General features: G+C 38.3%; 2 protein-coding genes and 1 non-coding gene across 4 annotated transcripts in view; 1 reads left to right on the plus strand and 2 right to left on the minus strand.

Moving 5' to 3' along the window:
* Positions 1–2,324, minus strand: part of LOC149818697 (tRNase Z TRZ2, chloroplastic-like) — a 35,973-nt gene extending 33,649 nt beyond the window's left edge. The window contains exons 1-5 of one of the 2 annotated variants that reach the window (XR_016427456.1): positions 1,812–2,320; positions 964–1,126; positions 809–879; positions 600–695; positions 311–465 (exon numbers count right to left, since the gene is read on the minus strand). Coding sequence is in view for 1 of the 2 variants with exons in the window: in XM_089986424.1 (XP_089842550.1) it covers positions 352–465; positions 600–695; positions 809–879; positions 964–1,126; positions 1,812–2,240 (873 nt within the window). In the remaining variant the exon portion in view is untranslated. Of the gene's footprint in view, positions 1–310; positions 466–599; positions 696–808; positions 880–963; positions 1,127–1,811 lie in introns of both variants that reach the window. The other variant, XM_089986424.1, reaches the window with a different exon arrangement.
* A 6,765-nt stretch (positions 2,325–9,089) lies between these two features.
* On the plus strand, positions 9,090–9,225 carry LOC149818698 (small nucleolar RNA snoR111). Its single transcript, XR_016427512.1, has one exon. It is a non-coding gene; the product is annotated as a small nucleolar RNA snoR111 (small nucleolar RNA).
* A 1,577-nt stretch (positions 9,226–10,802) lies between these two features.
* LOC149818699 (inositol diphosphatase DSP1-like) lies at positions 10,803–13,928 on the minus strand. The gene is made up of 5 exons (XM_089985291.1): positions 13,704–13,928; positions 13,511–13,604; positions 11,394–11,451; positions 11,268–11,311; positions 10,803–11,139 (listed from the first exon to the last, which is right to left on the minus strand). The coding sequence occupies exons 1-5, from the start codon at positions 13,925–13,927 to the stop codon at positions 10,957–10,959; spliced, it is 603 nt and encodes a 200-aa protein (XP_089841417.1). The 5' UTR covers position 13,928; the 3' UTR covers positions 10,803–10,956.
* Positions 13,929–22,753: the final 8,825 nt, after the last annotated feature.

Genomic DNA, 22,753 nt, shown 5'->3' on the forward strand with positions numbered 1-22,753 from the left:
TAACAATAATATTATCATTTTTTTATTATATAAATCTGGGAACTGCTCAGGTAAGCTCGAGCTTAGCCAAGTTCAATCAATCATATCCAAGCTTTGCTCTAGATCAAGCTTTCATTTACAGAACCAAACCAAGCTCAAACAGGCTACCCTTTGGGCTTGGCTCATGTGTAGCCCTGATTATGGATAAGACGTATGTAACCAGCATGTTGTCTTATTGAATCCAAGGCCAATAGGTTGGATTTAGAAAACTACTTCAACTGTTCTGCTTCATGGGGTGACAAATTATTTATAAATGAGTTCGCACAAGTACCTCAGTTATAAGAATTTTTGCTTGAGTTCGCGCACAAGTACCTCAGTTATAAGAATTTTTGCTCGAAGAGCATCTGCATTGCGCGGCTCTAGCATAAAATCAGCTGTTGTATCTCCTGTGAATGCTACCTCTGGAGACAGCACAGTGTCCGTAATCTAGTATGGAAATTACAAAAGTTAATTAATCTAGAACAAAATCCACATACACTTCAGATGACATGGATATGGATGAGAATCCTAACAAACAGCATTAGGCATTTAATTTTAAAAGAACAACCAAGTAGACGGACCTCAACCCCTGAAATCTTCAAATTTTTGATCTTGTCTCCTTTAAGATGAGCATACATCTTCTTCAGCTTGCGCCTCATTGAATAAATGACATATCCCTATACCAAACCATTAAAAACAAATACGCCGTATAATTGCAAGCGATTCAAGTAACCAATGACCATGATATTGAATTGCAACGCAGTCGAAAAAAAAAGAAGGAATAGCCTACCTGGCTGGGAATAACGTGGTGAGTTTTGAATGGTCTAACAACTAGGTCATTTCTTATTTCATAGGTTTCCCCTGCAATGAAACAATCAATCTTCTGACTTCAATATTGAAGAAATCAAATGAAAGCAGTCCAGGAGACAAATTAAGAAAACATACCCACATCCAATGCAACCAAATCAAACATCAGTTCAGTCTTACTCATGGACCTGTGAATGTCAAGTAATTTCTCAACATCCGGCTTAATACATGGTGGCACAAACACTGTCGGAGGCTTCAAGCTGTAAAGTCCACGTGTTGCCAGGTACATTGGTAGCCCACCCTGCAAAGAAGAATACGTCATCAGAGGATGAAGGTACAGGCTTCTTGTTTACAAGTTTCTGTAACCTTTCTTTGCCCTTGATTACACACAATCAGAGATAATCCTCCTACTGGGCTCACTAATCAGGTTGCATGCTTCCCATGCAAAAACTCCTCAGTGATTTCATCACATGTAGGCAACTAGTGACTCATGATCTATCATCTTCTTGTAAGTTTATGAGCACTACTAGATACGGTCCATACGGGTTACATTCCTCACACCTTCAATTCGCTACACTCACTAGGTGTCCACTAGGTGCGTCTTAATGGATCGGGGGTAACCATATCCATTTGCATTCGGATATAACTGAGTGTACCCAAACCCGACTCGTATAAGGCACCGTAAAAGCCTTTTACTCCCTATGGGTGCCTGCCTGCCTTTGAATAAGGGATCTAAACGGTTCGGATTCCAATCGGATGTGGGCAATACCATATTCGACTAATCTGATGTTGGTTAAAACGGGTTTGAATTCGGATTCGGATATTCATCAAATTCAGAAATTTGTCGAATTGGGTAGTAAAATATCAAAACCACCAAGATATCCTTAAACCCTAGAGAGATAAATGATGGTGGTGGTGGTGGTGGTGGTGGTGGTAAGAGCAGAGGAAGAAGAAGGGAAGGAGAGGGAGGAAATGTGGCGACTCACGATGTGGTCGAGATGGGCGTGGGTGATGAAGAGGAAGTCCTGGTGGACGGCCCTCGAGGGGCAGCGGCCAATGTCGAAGGCGGCGTTTAGGCTGGGTACCACCACGCACGTCTCGTGGCCGCCGACGGAGATGCCCTCCACCACGTACCCCTCCACGTCGATGCCCTTGCGCTGCACCTCCGCCCTCGCTCTCCTGTACTCCTCCTCCTCCACCGCCCTATTCAGCGCCGTCAGGAACCCCCCGGACGATGACGATCCTCTTTTCTCCCTCATCGCCAACGCCACCACGCCCCTCTTCCGGCCGATGCGCCCCGCCGGCCGGAGCTTTACCACCTGGCTTAGCGGTGGTGGTTCAGGAGGCAACGTCTCTAGTAGGGGCAGAGGCGAACAAGGAGAGGCAAAATTGGCCGCGGCCGTTACCATCAGCATTTCTCTTCTTCCTTCCCCCTCTTTCGCTTTCCCTCTCTTTTTCCAATGCCACCGGAGAATATGGCCGTTTTGGTTTCGAGTGTAAAACCCAGTCTTTGAGCGAAGGGAGGCACGGGGGTGATAAATGATATTTAAAAAAATCCCAAAAAAGATTTATGTAAACGGGTCGGATTCGGCTCGGATATGGCTATTGTTTAATCCGAGCCAATGGGAATACTGCCTAATCTGGTTCAATTTCGGGCTGACATTCGGATGGAAAAAACTAATATCAAATCCGGATCCAATTAGCTTAAATAATTAATCGTAGGTAGCTTTTACATGTCCTTGAATTGGGGTGCTCGTAGGGTTTTAAGATTTGGATTTGGGTTTGATACTTTTTAATGATTCTCAATTCAATTACGTTATTTATAATAAAAAATAAAATAACTTTTTTTTTACCTCCAGATCTACTGAATCACATGTGTGACACATACTTTTTTATGGTGATAAATATTGCAAAATTTACAAAAATCTCATAAAAAATGCAAGAAAAAATGTTAAAAGGTTTAAACGGCTAAATCTCGCAAGATTTTTTTATGACAATTTCTCACAAAAATATCACTAGATTTGGTAAATCTCGAGATATATCACCATTATATTTGTATCGCTTTTTTATGGTTTTGTTTTCATTGTTCTTTTAAGAAACAAAAATGAGTTTCCAGTTTCCACCGTCCTTTCAAACCCTATAGACTACCGAGCTTATCTATGAGCTGCGAGCGGACACCGCCGGTGCATATCTCTCTCTCTCCCTCTTTCCTTTTCCTCTTCATTTTCGTCTCTCTCACTTTCTCTTCCCGGATTCACTCAGTCACCGGTTCTGACAATCGATGACTCACCGACGATGACAAATATCAGTCAGTCAAGGTTTTTTTTAAAGAGACTCAGAGAGAGGGGATTCGGTCGTAATGACTCAACAGATTTTTTTTGTTCGCCACAAACTGCAAAAAGTGGTTTTAAAAGGAGAGGGGTTTCAGCCACCGGCATCAACGATTTCGGGGTTTCGGCGATGCATTTAGCAAAATTTTCGGTAATTAGACATGTTTGATATTTGTATGTTCTGTTTGATTTGTGATTCGTTTTGTTTTTATGTTTGATGTTCTATGACAAGGGTATTCAAGTTCTGTACTCTAAATGCAAAGATTACTTAAAAGCGGCACTGTAACTTGAAATGATCAAGAAGAGAGAACTTGAAAAATGTCTGAAGCAGGGATACTTTATAATCCATTGAAAAACTTTCAGTTTCACAAATCTCGTGACTTAGCCTTGCGAAAAAAGAAACATAGCTGCTGCAGCAAAATATTTAAAAGAGGAAAAAACATCCTAAAAATCTGAGATTTGGGGGATTGATTCCAAACATCTGAAAATATTTAAAAAAAAAATCAAGTCTGAAATCAACTTCCATAAGGCATGGCAGCCTTGCCAATCATATATGAATTTTGAAAAATATTTAGGTTTCCGGGAGAAATAGATTTGGTGAATTTACATATGATTATTAAATTATTGTTATGTATGCATGCTCATTGTAATTTACTGATCAACATATATTTATATTATACTGCATGTTTATGATGTATAACATGTTTATGGTGTGCACTTGAAGATATGAATGCATTTAAAGTTATGACATGCTGTGTGTGAGATGCATACAAGGAGGTACGTAGTATTGTGTTATGCAACATGTAGCCATAACATAATTATGTTATAATGTTTGTATTTCAATGTTAAAACAATATGCCATGTATGTGTTTGTGCATTAAACTGTGAAAATCATGATTGTGCACATGTTTGATCATAATTATATGTGAGGTAAGGTTTTGAATAAGAACCGAGACATACTTGACACAATGGGTTATTCATGTGTGATTTACTGTATTGATTTATGGCCTAATAAACATAACCTTTTTTAAAGTTTCGGGTATGCCTCACAAGGGTACGATGAACCGAAAGGCCCAAGTCTACCTTGAAGAGGGTAGCTGGCACAAAATCTCTAGACCCGTAAATTGATAAAAATGTTTTGAGTATCAATGACTTTGTTGGTCCTCAAGTCCAAGAGAGTTAGGGGGTCATGACTACTAAATATTAGTCATAGGTGGTATAATCATTCCTTCTGCAGAAGTATATGATCGATTCTTCTTTTTTGTCGTAGCTACTATGAGAGCTTCTCTCGATCTGGAACTGCTCCTACATACGTTTTTGACTCAGTCAGTCACTCAAACGAAAAAATTAAACACAATATAATAAACATCCAAACGAGTCTTGTCTGTTTCGAGTGACACCACATGCGTACCCGATAAGGTTGGTAATCAAGAGAAACAATGCATTAATTGATTAAAAACACTTTTTAATTATACAATTGTATTCATATTATATTTGTTATTGAAAGCATGCATATTCTGTTGTTCAGTGTAAATTAATGATATGTTCTAGTGATGTGTTAATTAAATTTAGACATTATGATTGCCATGTTCTTATTATGAATTGGTATTGTTTACATGTATACTTAAGGTTGTATACATATGCTTGATTAATGTGTAACTTAGTGAGACTTGAGGAAGTCTGACCCCTTACTTTTATATAAATATAGGTAATGGGTGATGCAATTAAATTACGAAGTGGTTGCGAGATACTACAAGGGTGTCGTGTAAATCGATAATTTGGAATCTTAGGGACATTATTTGATTATTTGAATTCTTAAATTTTGAGTCTAAATATATGAACTTTTATTTATGCTATGAATAGTCAAATTTGATTTACGAATGGATGAGATGTATTTAAATACCTATAACTTGCCCAAAATGTTTAATTGAATTCTTAATTTATAATTTATGCTGCATTTTTAAACTTTTTTAAAAAATGATTTTGTCAGTTAAATGTCTTTTCTCGAACTCTGTTTTAAGAAACTATTAAATGTTGGTACTTGTGTAGGCTAACTCTTTAGAGCTCAATTCAATTAAGGTGATGTTATAGATAAGACCCCATTTTTTAAAAAATAATAGTTTTTCGGGTTAAAAATTTTAGGATGAACATGACAGCTCAACTTTGGCCGACATCAAAGCTGATGCATATGTTACTTGTCAAAGTTTCTTGCCCCACCAATTGTTGTTTGTGCAGCACCTATGGTTGATTCACCATGTTCAGGGCATCAAGAGTCACTTCAAATTCGTGTGCCACCCAATTGCACCTGCCACCCACTTTCCTTCTCTTTTCCTTTAGTTTGATGAGTACATCATCATGAAACATCTATGTCCAATCCATCCTTGTGGATCTTTTACACATCACATACCTCATTTTGAAGACAATCCATATGTTTCATCTCATCTTTGCAACTGAACAAATCAATCATTGATCTTCGTGATCGCCTTTTGGACTCTCAACCATCATGAAAATCATAATAGAGGATAACCTGCTTTGATAACAACTGATGCAAATCTATTGTCAGATCCATAAAGAAATCTATGATCTCCAAAACTACTCCTACACTATGCTAAGGAAAGCTAGAGATCCAATAAAAAATATATGAAAATAATACTCAAACTCAATCATGTGAAAAGATTCTCCATACCCAGCAAGTGAATACAAAAGAAGCGACCGGAGGAGATTGTCATGAATCCAACCAAAGGTAAGAGTTGTAAACGGATCAAACAGGATTGGATCAGGCAACTCTTGATCAGGATGACAAGCATGAGTGGTTAGCCTAGTCAGCAAATTCGCATTTTAATTTATTGCTTTGAAAAAAGAAACTTGTTCGCAACTCAAAATTACACGTGCCCCAAAGGGGCTTGGTGTAGTGGGATGGGGCCTAGGCCGCTAGGCAGGCGGTATAGGTTCAAATCCCATGAACATCACTCCTTGCGCATGCCAAAGCATGGTGACTTCCTTGGGGCAAGGGATAAACCCAGAGCCGGACCTGCAAAGAGGCCAATGAGGCTTGGGCCTCTGGGCCCAAAAAAAATTTAGGGCCCCATTTTTATGGCCAATGAGTATTGTTGAGGTAGTTTATATAAATATTTTATACATTTTTATTTAATATAATATAAAATATTTGGAATATTATATTTGTTTAATGTGAATGCAAATTTTATTGTTATTTTGATTCTTTAAAAAAAATTGGGAGGCGCTGCCCCCGAACTCCTACTATTAATAGGGGGCCCATTTTTTCCCTCCGCCTTAGGCCCCATAAAACACAGGTACGGCTCTGGATAAACCCCACGACTTGGTTTCTAATCTTGAGGGCAGTTTCTTCATGTAAATATAAAAAAACTCAAAATTACATTTTGAAAGCATTCAGCCTAGGTTCAGGACCCTGGCTAGCAAACGCCAAGTGGGTCCAGATCCAACTTCCCTTTCCTGAAAAAGTACATGTTGAGATCTTGATTGAACCACGTCCAATTGAACTTCGAATAATATGATCCAATATCCATATGTTCAAAAGAGGGATGAAGCTGATTAAAGTGGCCTCTTGATCAATGGACGCGAATTTAGCCTATTGATAGGAATAATTGGATTTCAAGCAAGAAAATTGGAACTGATTTGGATTGGGTCACAACTGCTAATTAGAAAGATAGAAAGGTTTAGACTCATGCTGGGTGAATTGTAATATGTTTATACAGACTAACATGCAATCTTGGTCGTAAAAGATGAACGTTGTGGAGAAGGGAGAAGATGAAAATATAGATGAAGGTAGGCAAAAAAGGAAGAGATGGATTGTTAAGGGTAAGATCATCAATTTTAGTGATTGTAAAGGACAATGTTAAAACATTTTCAGAAAATTGAAAGAGCTAACTAACAGAACTTAATAAGAATGCCACAAAATCTCTTTCCCTGGAAAATCACACAACATTTCAAAAAATTTGGCTTTCTTTGAAAAGAACATCAGGATACATAAATATATAAGGTATTAGTAGGGGTAGCTGCCTACCCCATTGCCTGAGGGTTTTCATGTTTTTTTCAAATTTGACCATACAAATGTATTCTACATGCTTGATTTTATGGGAATGGACTCTTAGATAGTCCGTTTTCGACGTGGATAGGTTTTTATAAGGTTTAAAAATTAATAGTTTACAATTTTGATAAATACTCAAGCTGAAAACTTCATGTTTTCTCATTGATAAAACACAATTCAAGTGTTGTTTTCTAGCTAATTGATTATGCCGAATGCGTCTGCAGAGCCAAATTTGCGAAAAACACCCCAAACACCTCCATTCACTCATGGTAGGTTCCTAACTTTGGTTGGCATCACTCTATGAAATATATACAAAATAAATAAATATATATGTTATATTATTAGAAATTATTTTCAAAAATATTTTTATCAAAATAATTTTTCACAAAAATGCACTGCTGACAATCTAAGAAATATTTTGCAATATCAGTTTGTTTTTCAGTATTATATCGACCTTAGAAAATAATGCAACAAAATCATGATATTTTTATAAGATCGATGATATTTGCAACATAGGTTACTAATACTCAAAGGATTGTTTTGGCTAACCATAAAAAAATGAATTATGTTTTTTGAATTATAGAATTTTTTATGTATGAAATTGAACTATAAATAAATGACAATTTTGTAAATAACCCCTTCGAAATTGCTCTTTGAAGTATATATGGGTTTGGGTGGGCTCTCACTTTTGGACCTAACAAAACCGGAAATTGACCTGGGTGCAGCTAGGGGTAAACGAGTTTCCAAGATGGGGCATTCGAACCTGGCTCATTTTTGTGGTGAGAGTCAAGCTCAACATCATGAGCTCTAAATAATAAGATTTGAACTCTAGATCTATTGAACCAAGCGTAAGTTGATTTCCTTATAGAAAAAATACATTGTTTCAGAGCTAGAAGATACAGGATTTGAACTAAAAAAAGAGAGGAAAAACTATGGCTTGAAAATCAAGCACTTTGGACTATTTATTTGACATATATGATTTATAATACTGAATGATGTAGATGGCACTCACTTTTGGCATCATTTTTTGTTTTGGCCCAGACTAAAAAAATATGTCAAACATGGACAAAATACATTCGGTGTTACTTGACGAGCCTGTGCAAGCCAAGCTGAACTGAACACGTACTGTTTGTATTTGGCTTGATGAACATATTTTACCAGTTTGAACGAGCTTTTTAAGAGCCCAGCCATTTCTTGAAGAGCCAGTGCAGCCAAAGAACGGTTGAAATATTCAATTGACAGCCCCTAGGCAAATAAGGAAAATGGAAGAACACTTTTTGGTAAAAAAAAAGTGGGACGAAGGGGAATTGGAAAAAAAAAAATTCAAGAAGAAACTTGGGAATCGGAGGGTTCGTACAACTTTACTCGATTAGGAAAGTAGTCGTAATCGTAGCCTTCCATTCCTTATCCGACGGTGAAAGGATGAATTTATCAAATCCCCAATTTTAGGGTTTTGAGCAGAAAAACGCAAGGATTAGTTCTCTCTCTCACTGCCTTTTATTGCTGCCTCATCTTTAGGTTTCTGAGCAGAAGGGCAGATTTAACATCTCTCTCTCTCTCCTTTTGGGATTTTTGCAGTTTTGATTGATGTATTTTCTCTGGTCTCTGGTTTCTGTTTCGTGGTAATGGTAGCCAACTCTCTCTCTCTCTCTCTCTCTCTCTCTCTCTCTCTCTCTCTCTCTCTCTGTCTCTGTCTCTCTCTTCCCTTTTGAGTTTTATGTTTTTGCAGTTTTGATTGATGCGTTGTCTCTGTTTCGTGGTATCGGTAGCCACTCTCTCTCTCTCTTGAGTTTTATGTCTTTGCAGTTTTGATTAATGTTCTCTCTCTCTCTCTCTCTCCCTCTCTCTCTCTCTCTGTTTCATGAAGGGTAAGTCGGAGATTGGTCAGCCTTTACCTAGTCTCTTGGTTGGAACAGAGGACAGCAAAGTACCAAGCGTCGAGATATCGTTTCGGCCGCCCTTGCGTCCTGCCTGATTGGCGTTTCGATTGTTGCTCGACCACATCCTTTCTCCTTCCTTTATTTTTCATTTTGAAAATAAGATAAACATGGAGCAGATGACGATGGTTTCAATTTCATTCTTCACTTTGAACCGATTGGAGTCTCATCTCCATGTGGACAAGTGCACTTCTGATGCTCCCCGATTCTTTTCTTGTTTTCTTCTGGAAACCTAATATATATGATTTGTTGCTCGAGTTTATTAGTTAGTTTTCTGGAACAGGATTTTGCACAATGCTTTTCTCGCACCGTTTCTATCTTTATACTGCGCCCTGCATCAAAAAAGTTGGAAATTTTTTATGAGGGAATTCTCTGCAATTAACATTCTGATTTGGTCATTCGTTTTACACCAGTTCAATTCTTCTCGTCCTTTTCTTTAAGCCACAGAGTGTGTGCGTGTATGAGAGAGAGAGAGAGAGAGAGAGAGAGAGAGAGAGAGAGGCAGCAGGCAAACAGCTAAACATTAAAAAGCGAACTAGTAAGCACATCAACAACAATGTTGGATCTCTCAAGAAAGATCTTACCATCAAGGCAATGGGGAATGAAATCATACCACGATCATCTCTCCGCTTCCCTTTTAAGCCAAGGATCGATGTTGTTTGTCATCCTGGCTAAAAGACCTAAAAATGGACTCAACAGGAAAAAGGCTTGTGAAAAATAAGCAAAGAAACAGGCTCGGATTGACAACAATCTGAACCACCCCCACTATAGGATCACGCACTGGACCAACTCTATCACCTAAGTCCCCTTGTGTGCATGATTCCTGGCGACAGTTTTGTTATGAGAATGGCCACACAGTTCCCTCCCCTAAAACTAAAGGAGATGGTCCAGCCTTGTGAGACCATCACCCTTTCCATCAAACCAATCCAAACCAGTTGGTTAACTTTGGTTTTGGAAATGTGCTTCGCAACCATCTTGGAGTTACTGTCAAACCACACCAACTTGGCATCAAAGGTCAGCGCTGCAAACACGCCATATGGGTTGCCCATTGTCTCAACCTTACAGCTACTGCCTCTCCTCAATAATCTGCAGTAAGCAATCTCAAATAAATGCATCCTCTTTCCTAGCCGTTGCAGTTTTCAGCCCCCTCTTGTGGTCGGTGGGAGAATATAAAAAAAGATATTTTATATTAGTCAACTTATATTCCATGGTACATGCTTTTACAGCAAAAATATCTTAATTACAGAGAGAGAGAGAGAGAGAGAGAGAGGCTACATTTACAAGAATGATAGGAGAGTTTAGGTTGCTCATGTAAACTCAAGACGGATATTGCTCCTGATAATAACATAAACTTCAGCTAAAAACAGGAGATACATACGTATCAAAATGAAGCATTTAATGGACATCCATGGCATGATCTGTATTGCTTTTATGACTCGTTCATAAGCCATTATACCAAATGCAAACCTTGACGTCCATGCTATGAACAAATCTTAGTGATCCCAATGTTTGTTCTTGTCAAATATAATATAAAAGGTGCAGCAAACAGCGAAGTACTAATAAATTTGTGCCAATCATTATAAAGGGACACCAAGAAAAAAATAAAAAAAGGTGCCAACTTCCTTGACATCTTACTATTACAAAATTTGTACTTTTATAGTTTCAAAACTTATTGTCAGTATCTCAGAGAACACTTAATAGTTCATTCCTCTGCTGCTGATTTACATCCCGCAAATAATAATTGTCTGCTCTAATATAGCAAAACGCCAATTCTTTTAAAGTTGAAAGAAAAAAGAATCTACCTTTTATGGGATGCAAAGGGAGGAATTTTTTTTAGGGTGGATACATCAAACAACTCCATAAACCTTTCATCGGACACTCGAGTTTTGGCTGCAGCAAAACGCTGATATTCAGCAAAAATTGAAGACAAGCACCATCTTTGCAGTTTCCTTAAACAGCCAACAACACAACCTGTTCGATGCTGTAGCAACCAAGCACACAGTTAGTAAAACTAATGCATGAATTGGAAGGACAAAAAATAGCAACACAAAATGCACATAAGAAACAAAATTAGAATAGTAAAAGCAGTACTAGAAGTAGTATCAGTACCTTTCCCCTCTTGCAGTGAATTAAAATTGGGAGATTCCTAGCATCTGCATGCCCAATACATGTTCATTACTGGCCTATAGGTTTAAACAAATAGATAACCAGAAAGGTTTCGAGTTATTTTAGTACCAAGAACAACTTTGAGTGCCTCACGAACTGTATCTTCTGGGATGTTCACAAAAGGCTCCTACACATGGTCACAAAGTTTCTTTTTAATAATTTCTATTTTTTATTAGGTTAAGAAATATGACATGGATAATGCAATGTTCCATAAAATAAAAGCAGCATTCTAGAGAAAGAAGAACATTATTAAACAACACATTAAAAACAGTCAATCAATAGAAAGGGGAGCAGGAGAAGATACAATAAAAAAGTGCTCTGTTAGAAGTTTGGACTTGTATGGAAGGCAATATATCTTTTTATGGACAAAACAAATTCTGCATATTCTTGACCAAAATGTTAATAATGTGATTTACATCATTATAGAGGGGTTATTTTCTATTCAAAGAAGTATTTCTAGAGGAACAGTGCAGCTGAAACAAAACTCTGTTTCCCATCGCAGTGGAGGGGAAACTATATGTGATCATATGAGAAGAATGATTTGTTTTGCGAAATATATGCTTCAGCTTCCAGATTGGTCAAGTCTGGCTATACAACCAAAGTCATAGGAGAAGAAACATACCCATATTAAAGTTTAATTGGATCTCTCCATATTCACGTCCACATTGGAAATAACAAAGAGTTGGCCATAGTACTTTCACGAGCCTAAGTTATCTATTATTATTATTATTGTTGTTGTTTTCATCAACAACAACATTATTATATCTTATAGCCATAAATGCAGGGTTAATGCATACAACACTGGCAGTAGACCATAGATAAAGTTGAAGAGAACTGATAAATCATATTCATGTCAACTGAAAAGGAGAAAAAGCATCACAGCAAAATCATCCGTATGGAAAACATTGAATGTACATAAACAAAAGCTATACTTTCAAAGCTGAATGCATATGCACCATGTTGAAATGAAGAATCATTTATGACAACTAGAAGGTGAACTAAGTCATCAAACCTAATAATTTGTTACATGGGACAGATTTCTCTGCAACTTACAACATACACAGTACACTCAGCATGCCTGTAGTTATAGAGAAAGTCCATTGGTGGAAATAATAGAATCAAGGATCAGCATAATCAAAAGGTAAAACCATCTCCAACAAGTGGATGGGAAACAAAACAAGAATAGGAACTCCTAGTGGTCATAAGTCTAGTGTGTGTCACCACAAAGGTGAAGAAATAAATAAACATGAATTATGAAATCTAAGCTATCCTGTATGCAAGATGTGAGTTCAGTTGGGTTAACAAAAAGGTGGACTTATAGAGTGAAATGATACTCCAACACCTCACAACGAGACAAATCACTCCACTGAGGCATCTGTCTAAAGTCTTGATCATGGGGAATAAGACTTGTAAAGCATGAAATCACTACAAGACAAGTGAAAATTTTGTTAAAAGGGAAACATGAAAGAATACTATATCTCTGTTTATGGCATAAGCATATGCGTGAGGAAGGAAATTGCCAACCATATCACCTCAAGTTGCTTTATTTCACAATATTGACTCATATATGAGCTCCGCAATATATAACTCTTGTTGAACCACGTAGGAATCCATTCATGAACAAAATAAGACGAAACAAATGAATATTTGATGCCCTAACCATTACTAGTATAGTATGCTTTTTCATACATTGAACAAAGTGTTGTGCTTAATTCTTGGATAGTTTCTAGTTCATATGATTTCATCAAGAAGAAAGAGACACAGATTACCCCAAAAACGCTGGGAGACAAAAAAAAGGCACGTTTTCTTAACCAAAATTTAGCATATTCATAAGGATTTGTGATTGGAAGAACCATACAAACAATACCAACATTCACTATTTGAAACCATCTCAATTGAATTTTCTGAATGGTTCAAACCATAGAAAACTTGTTTCATAGTAACACCAGATCTATCATAAATCCTGCAATCCCCATGTACCTTCTCACGAAACAGAAGTAAAAAGGCCAAATTTAATAAGATCAAATGCTAGCAAACACCTTAGCAAACCAAAATCAATCATACCAATATCAAAGCTTAGAAGAAACTCAGTATAGTAAAATTCACATTACCAACACTGAAAAAAACAAAAAAAAACAAAAAAAAACAAAAAGACAAAAAATGAGAGCAATAACAATATCCATCACCTTGGTGCCGTCAATCCCGAACTGAAACAGATGGATCCCGTATTTTTTCAAGAAAACCGCGTTAGGCTCCGGGTAAGGCTCTGGACAGAGGTACCTGTGACCACCAAAGAAGAAAGTGAGATACAGAGCTACGTACTACAAGTGACGGAGAAGGAACAAAGAGATGATCTAAAAAGAGAAGAGAAAAACTCACAGAATAGAACGAAGGCCTAGAGTCTCAAGGAAGGTGAAATTGGTAATGTCAGGAAATCCAGAACGGAAGACTCCATAATCTACCATGGCAAAATTCAGGGGAGGAACCAAGAGTTCCTCCCCAACCTCCTTCAATTCACCAACACCTTCCATTTCCTCCCCTTCCTTATCTCCCAGCTGCCTCCTTACCATCTCTCTTTCACCTCCCACCACCTTAATTCCCATTACAGCAGTCCCTTTCTCTCTCTAGAAAACTTGAGAGAGAGAGGAGCCAAAAAAATAAAAAATAAAACAAAGGTAAAAGAGCTCGGCTAACGGGAAGAAGAAGGGTGTCTGTTTCGTTGGTTTTACGAGGGGAAGAAAACATATATAATCATTCCCGTTCCCGACGGAGAGTGATTGCATGAGCCTCTTTCTCATTCCTATTGATTCAGCTGATCATGTGGACCCTCCATCGCCTCAAGTCCCATAAGTGCTTTTGGATGGACTTACTTTCTTCTTGTTACACGTGCTACCGTGGGACCCATGAAAGTGATGTATACATGATGCACGGTAATTTAAAAAGTTTCGCATGGGGCTCACTAGGGATGGCAGTGGGGCGGGGCGGGGCGGGGATGGATTTTATCCTCCACCCCCGCCTCCATCCCTGTTTCATACCCTTCATCCCCGGTCCAAGGTCCAAACGGGGATGAGGCCGGGCGGGGCGGGGATATTGTGGGGAAAAGTGGTCGGGGTGGGGATCGTGGCGGGGACGGGGCGGGGCGGGGAAAAGTGCACGTCCACCCCCGCCCCGCCTCCGCGGCGGGGATGGATTTTATCCTCCATCCCCGTTTCATACCCTTCATCCCCGGTCCAAACAGGGCGAAGCGGGGCGGGGCCCCGCTTTCCCCCGGTCCACTGCCATCCCTAGGGCTCACGTTGCACGTATAAACACAAATTTCCTTACGTAAGGCCCAAAAAGTAGGGGTGGCAATTTCTGACCCGACCCGCCAACCCGCTTCTTAGGCGGGTTCGGGTTGGGCTTAAGCCAACCCGTTTAATAAACGGGTCGACCCGCGTAACCCGTTTATTAAACATGTCGGGTTCGGGTTGGGGGTATGTCAACCCGTTTAATAAACGGGTTAGGCGGGTGGGTCAACCCGACCCGCCAACCCGCCAACCCGTCTGCCAACCCGACCCGCCAACTCGTCGACCCGCCAACCCGACCCGTCAACCTGACCCGCGAACCTGAGAACCCGTTTACCCGACCCAACCCATTTATTAAATGGGTTGGCGGGTTGTGTCGGGTTACCCGTTTATTAAACGGGTCGGGTTCGTGTTTGCCACAGCCGACCCGTTTAATAAACGGGTCGAGTTCGGGTTGAGGTATGCTGACCCGCCAACCCGTCGGGTCGACCCGCCAACCCGACACGATTGCCACCCCTACCAAAAAGTTTAACATGAACAAGTATCTTTTTGTTAACTCGTACTCTAACTCAGCATAAGACTAGATTCATTTTTTTAATGGTTTTGAGTTCAAATTCAAACAGTAAAATCGATTTTAATCAAGAATATGAATCTAAGATAGAAAAAAGATTTTGATTCATGAACCAAATTTAATCATTCATCAAACAAATGAATTATTTATAAACGTTGGACTCTAAGGCCCATAACATTATTAAAAAAGAAATAACAAACCTTAATAGACTATTTTTCAAAACAAATCTCAAGTGTAAAATAATTGATTTTTAGCATCACTTGTAGCATCCCGCCATCGCTCTAACTCATTCATTTATTACTTGAATATTTATAATATAGGGATCATACTCATCGAGTCTCAGTAGAGACACAATCACATTGCATATATATACAGAACAAAGCATACATAAAAACATACATCTTTTCAGAACATATACAATGCAATGTCATAATCATAATGCATTAAGATGGACAACTATAATAATTAAATGCATGTCCATGATTAAGCATTTGAATAATTAAGGGCATGTTTTCAACATAAGTTTATCAGAAAATAAATATGCTCAAGTGTTAGGCATTGTTTTACTTGTTTACTCTCCATGTGGGTACTTACAAGACCAGGTGTCGAAACAGAGAAGCCCACTTAGGGGTTTATTATGCTATGTATAATTTTAATGACTATAGTGTCTTACTGAATCAGTCTCATTGCGAGCGGTTCAAAACTGGGATAAATTTCACCAGTGATAACAAAATAAACATGATAAATCCTAAACTTCTACAGAAGACGTGGACATACCCCCCTAGAACAATAGTAATAGTCTGCCTCCCTAAGCTCCAAGGACTAGGAACCAAATAAGCTTTTTTGCTAAAAAAAAATTTAACTTAGTCCATCAGAGTGTGTACCACCTGCCCTCTCTAAGGTAAGTCATAAACTAAATGGGTTATTGGATTCTCTTTTTATTAAGGCAAGGTGTCAATGAATTTTATCATACATGTCATTTATCATTTGACCCTTCCTCTCCAATTACTCCTGCTTTCGCTCTGAGGTAAATTTTCACAATTGCCTGTATGACAAGAATATCATAATGCCCACTCATAGCAGTTACATAGTTTATTACCGCATCGATATTGATAACTTATTTAGTATGCCCTTGGTACCTTTAAACCAATTGAGTATTTATAACTCCGCCTACTACTCCAAGGTAAGTTTATATATGCATGTATGCTTTTTATACTTTTATACACTTTTGACACTATATTGGTTCTTTTTAATCATTTGCTTGAGTACTCACATGTGCAGACATATTTTTCATGACTTATTGCACATTATCATCACATGACACATCACATATTCGTACACTTATGACAACACATTGGTTGTTTTAAACCATTTGCTCTTTCATGAACATCCACGTGTACATGTATGCTTTTCATGACTTATTGCACACCATAATCACATGCCACATATCATATTTGTGCACTTATGACACCACATTGGTTCTTTTAAACCATTTACTCATTCATGTTCTTATGAGCATTCCCTTGTGCATGCATATTTTTCATGACTTATTGATATTATAACATTATGTTGCACATTATAACACATAATAGAATTTAAAACTTAGCATTCAAAATATGTTCATAAGAGATAACCAAAGCACACTGCCTCAATATGCCCATATATTGTTCATCAATATGTCATATGTTCATCTGGTTCACTTCTGGAACTGTCTCATGCATTCAACAAAACAATCCCCTAATTCGGGACTCCTAACACAGAAATTTACCTATCATTAAAAATTCCATCATAAATCGTATAGAACGATTTAGGCTATGCGATTTTAATTAAAGGTACTTACATATGTTATATGCATACAGGCAAAAACTCAAACCTTAACTCATTGCAAAATAGAGAATAAAATGTTTGTAACACATACTATTTTCTGATCACAGAACAAACTTATCCAATTATGTCTCTCCAATGAAAAATTAGCTATAAATTGTCTAAAAAGAATTAGATGATGAGATTTTTACTTTGAATGTCTTGTCATGTCAGATTCAAGCCTATAAAAATCTAAATTTTAATTTGATTCCAGCTGAGAGCTAAAAATCCTAAAACATATACATGTTCTGTTATTTGACAGAATGTGTTCTTGAACATTATAGAATCTGGACAATCTTCTGTGAATTTTTGTTTCCAAATCATGAGTTATCTAACTCTAAGATTTTAACCGTATATTCTTTCATATCTAAACACACCCTAAAATCTCAGCCACAGGTCCTAAGCATTCTGGAAGATATGATTTTTACAAAATATTATGTTTCTGCAAACTTATTGTCAGGACAAAGTTTCTATGTCGGCATGCAGATAGAATATCTCTCAATTCATGAATCATCTGAGTCTAGGATTTGAACTGAAATTACATATATATATATATATATATATATATATATATATATATGTATATAATATCTCCATAAATTTTTAGAATTTATGGGTCTACGGTTTGAAAGAAACAAATTTATCATTATGACTAGTCAGATCAAAATACACAGAACAAAATAACAAGAATCAACCAAGAACTTTATATTTTCAACAAGAACATCAAGAAAAATCATCCAACAATTTTAAATCCATTAAGAACATATATGATTCATTCATAAAATTATGAAATCATACTATAAATACAGAAATACAATATATAACATGAATCTAACATCTATAATCAACCATTTTTTATCTATAAGGATCCAAGTTCAAGGTAGACTACTACATGCTTTCAATGAAGGGTGCCGATATAGTACTATAGATGAGTTGGCTCCGATCCCTAGGAAGAGTCTAGTGAAACTTTGACAAGATAGAGATGAGCTTTAAGAAAGGTGGAAAGGTCGTATGCCTCAAAGCCCATAGGCTTGAAGGCGGTGACAAGATAGGCTCGAAGGAAACTCTTAAAATCTATAGAGTCACTCAGATAGCCTTGCTTTGCTTGGTCCAAGCTACAAAGCATTCGAGGGACAACTAAGTAGAAGAGGTCATCCCGAGATGCAAGAACTCCTAGCAGAATTCAAGGATGTCTTTGCAAAACCAACATCCTTGCCACCCAAAGGGTCCCAAGATCACCATATCATCCTCATCTGGGTGTAGGACATGTTAGTGAGACCATATCAATACACACATTCCCAAAAGGATGAGATAGAAAGACTCATTCAGGAAATGCTTGATAGTAGGGTAATATGACCAAGTTCAAGCCCCTACTCATCACTAGTATTATTGGCGTGAAAGAAGAACAACACATGGAGATTATGTGTTGACTATCACACTCTCAATTAAGCAACCTTTAAAGACAAACATTTAATCCCAATCATCAACGAGTTATTGGATGAGTTGCATGGGGCTTGAGTGTTTACGAAGATTGACCTTAGAGCCGAATATCAACAAATCAGGATGTCAGATGATGACATACCAAAAATGGCATTTAGGACTCATGACGACCAATTTGAGTTCCTCATAATGACTTTCAGGTTAATACATGCTCTAGTCACCTTTCAAAGGGTTACGAACAATGTCTTTCGGTCGATGCTTAGAAAGTTTGTCCTTATATTCTTCGATGACATTCTTATTTATAGTCAAACATGAGAAGACCATCTAGAGCATGTTAGGGTAGCCATGCGAACCCTAAAGGAGCATCATTTTGTGGCAAAAAAATCTAAGTGCAACTTCATACAACTCCGCATGAACTACCTTGGTCATATTGTGGATGAGCAAGGCATTAGTGCAGACTCTGAGAAAGTACTCTGTCTACCCGAATTTTACTCAGAGTCCGCACTAATGCCTTGCTCATCCATGCCAACCATGCCAAGGCTATCAACATATAAGAAGGAGATGCTCACAATTATACTGACCCTCAAGAAATGGAGGCCCTACCTACTCTGAAGGCATTTCATGGTCCGTATAAACCAGAAAAGTCTTAAGTACCTCATGGAGCAATATATCTCGACCATGTTACAATAAAAGTGGGTCACCAAAATGATGGGGTACAACTTCAAGCTCTAGTACAAGAAAAGCCTCGAGAATTATCGTCGATGCTACATCCTGGCAAATGGAGCTGATTTTCAATCCAGGTCTCCTTGAACCAAAATCTAGCATGCCTGCATAAACCCTAAAAAACCCATCACTTATCATAGTCATATATCCTTGAATATTAACCCTCTAGGCCTGAAATTTTAAATGAAGCTAATCCTAGGTGTACAAAAACTTTCCCTAATTTTTTTACCAAAACTTGTCAAAAAAATACTCTGTCTACCCGAATTTTACTTTGACCTAACCAATCCCACTTATGCTCATAAAACTTAATCTCAAACCTGGCCACACATCACTCATCTACAACCAATCTCACCACCACTGTCTTGTTCAAGGTAGTTTTGGCGATCTCATACTTGTTTCCAATGAATTCTCATCATAGAACATTAAATCTACCTCTGGTCTTGTCGGAACTAGATTACTTCTTGGTAATTCATGCATTTCAGATTGTGGGTCGAGTGTCTATGCATTCTCCACACCTACTACATGTCTAGGCTCATTTTTTGTGTCTGATTAGAATTTTCAACAATTCTGGCCTATCGCTAAAAAAATTTACTGGTATTTTTTGTTGCTTTGGTCTCTAATGGTGTAAGAACCTAAGTTTAGGAATACCACGGTTGGTCATGGTCGAGTATCTCAGAATTGAGCTTCATTCTAATGACTTCCCTACCAGATTTAACCTTTGGAGCACTTCTACTATTGTTCTTGGACTATTTGGAAAGCTTATAATTTGTCCTATGCAACGGTGGGAGAACTTGTCTTTTGGCTGTAGAGATCGATTTTTTGGCTAGTAGTAGTTTCTTGCTATGTTCATATCGACTAGTCTTATTCAGATTTTGCATGCATAATTCGCAACATCCACATGTGCACTCGACCTACAATTTTTCTTGGAGATAGCTTGAAGTGTGAGGAACATAGTGAAGGGGGTTGTGTGCAGGAGATTCCAGCATTTTGGGCTTCAATTTGATCGCTTTTCTATAACAGGAAATTTGGCTATGTTTTTGTAGAACTGTGCAATGTGGTTTCTAGGCCGACTTTGGGCTTGCGTATCTTGAGATTCACTCATGCGTTATGCTTGATTTTTGGTGTGGTTATTCTCTGTAATATAGTGAGTTTGTGTACCAAAAAACGCTAAGAGAAGTATTGCATTTTGTGAGTTTGTGTCAAAGTCATCTCATATATTTATATACAATAAGTGTAAAGTAATCAATGTTTAGTGTGCCAAGTGTTTGTTGATTTGCTTCTCATGCGCAATTGAGTTATAATAAGTTGTATGCAGCTCAATTGAATCCTATAAAGTGTGAATGAGTGTCTTAGAGTCTTATTTGCTAATGTTCAATAACTCTAAAGGCCAACCTTCAAGGAAGAATCAAGTTAAGAGCTTTGGCTTAGAAGCTACATGCTTGGATTGTACTCGCTTTCGCAAGAATTTGAGGGTCAATTGGCTGAGGTTGCTGACGAACCTAGTGGACCCCTACCACCTTGTATAAGTGAACCTTAGCAATCCACATGTCACCTTCCACACATAAATTGCTTGTTGTTTAATGGCCAACAAACATTTTCATAGAATTATATAATATATTGATGGGTAGAAGCCGAAGTGGTCCTCTTAAAAATGACAATACCTTGTCTATTTCATCTGTGGCATTGGGATATATGGAAACACATGCCACCTATACTAATTGTGGACTAACATGAGACCATATTTTATGTTTCCTTGTGACTTACATTGTAAAGTTGCATCTAGAATCTATTTTGCTTTCGTTGAGTCTGATGTAAGTTGTCTGGTTTAGGTTAATCAATACCCCGAAAGGGCAGCACGTATAATTAAACTGTAAGAGGCCTACAGGCTAAATTGTGAATGAATTAAATGCGTTAAGCTTTCTTTTGTTCACCCTCATTGTGATTGCAATTCTTCTCCCTCTATTCTCTCTTGCTCTCTTGCACTCTGATTACAAGCTTTCGCGACTAGCAAGCGAGCGACAAAAAGGCTTACGACGATAAGGAAGGACTGTCGCGTCGCACTGGCCTATTAAAGGAAATAGGTTCGTGACAAGTGGTACCAAAGCCTATTCTCGTGGTGGGGAAGGAACTCCAGAATCGGTGTCGACAGACGCACCAAGAGGTTATGATTTGTGAGCAAGACATCGTAATGCCCTATCAAAACATGTGTAACACCAAAGGAAAGACAATTGCCAAAGTTGTTAAGATGGGTTCACCTCGGGGCCAAGAGCAAATGGCTGCAACTGTCAACAAGCTGGTGGAAGATGTGACTTCGCATAAAGGAGCAATTTTATGCATAGTTGAATCATTCGGTGGATTGAATGATATGGTGGCGAGCCTGCAAGAGCAGGTGATCTTACTGATGGGACAGGTCACTTCGTTGATGACAACAGTGGCCAACTTGCAGACTAAAGTAGGGAAGCTTCAGTTAAAGAACCGCACATTGCAGTGGCAGTGACCCTAAATGGGGGAAATGGTGAGAGGACATCAATGATTGATGTGCCAAGACCAACAAAGTTCAATGGTTCTCGCGACAGCAAGGCCATTGAGAACTTCTTGTTCCAAGTAGAAAAATACTTGGATATTCAGAATGTGACGGTTGAAGATCTCAGGATTAAGGCAGCAACAACTCTACTGGATAGAGATGTCATCGTTTGGTAGAGGCAGAAGCGCATAGACATGGAGAGGGGTCAATGTGTGATAGACACCTTTAACAACTTCAAAATGGAACTACACAACTACTTCATACCGAGGAATGCCCAAAGATAGGCTTATAGGATGGTGTCAGATCTTAAACATACGGGTTTGTTGCAAGACTATATTAAAATGTTCCAGAAGCTTATGCTTGAGGTGTCTAACATGCCAGATGAGGACAAGCTTAACTAGTTTATTGTGGAACTTCAGCCACAAGCACAATCTGAAGTGGAAATGAGCAACCCTAATATTTTGGAAGATGCATACGTGACGGTCAAGCACTTAGCTGACACTCAGCATAAGCCTTTCACCCCATCAACAAAGGTTGAGAAGAAGCCTGATCACAGAGGCAAGAAGGATGAGTGATGCGACAACAAAGGTGAGGCATCAACATCCCACCAATTTGATAAGAAACAAAATTTCAAGAAGTATAACAACAACAACAAGGGAGCAGTTGTTACTTGCTGGTTCTGTGGCGATAGACATATCGTCAGGCAGTGTCTGAAGCACCTTGTAAAGGATAATGGGCAAGCCAATGCAGCGCAGGTAGAATACAGTGATATTCAGACCATTCAACCAAGGATGGGGGTCATGTGATCGATTAACGTAGCTAAAAGTTGTGCAACTGAAAACATGTAGGTCAGTAAGGAACTCATGTATCTGAAAATCATTATGAATAAAAAGTCGACTTTAGCAATGGTAGACTCTGGGGCCACACACAATTTCGTCTCGCGAGAAGAGGCAGAGCGGTTAGGCATGAAGTCTGGGCCAAAGCAGATGACCATCAAGATAATGAACTTTGAGTCCAAGCCCAT

The sequence above is a fragment of the Nuphar pumila genome, chromosome 13 (genome assembly GCF_984573655.1).
Source record: "Nuphar pumila chromosome 13, dmNupPumi1.hap1.1, whole genome shotgun sequence".
Lineage (NCBI taxonomy): Eukaryota > Viridiplantae > Streptophyta > Magnoliopsida > Nymphaeales > Nymphaeaceae > Nuphar > Nuphar pumila.

Coding starts and splice junctions, on each gene's coding strand:
- LOC149818699 (XM_089985291.1), bottom strand. CDS start 13,927: ATGGGAATTAAGGTGGTGGGAGGTGAAAGAGAGATGGTAAGGAGGCAG. Junction 11,452..13,510: donor TCGGGATTGACGGCACCAAG/GTGATGGATATT, acceptor GACCATGTGTAG/GAGCCTTTTGTGAACATCCC. Junction 11,312..11,393: donor GGCACTCAAAGTTGTTCTTG/GTACTAAAATAA, acceptor TTGGGCATGCAG/ATGCTAGGAATCTCCCAATT.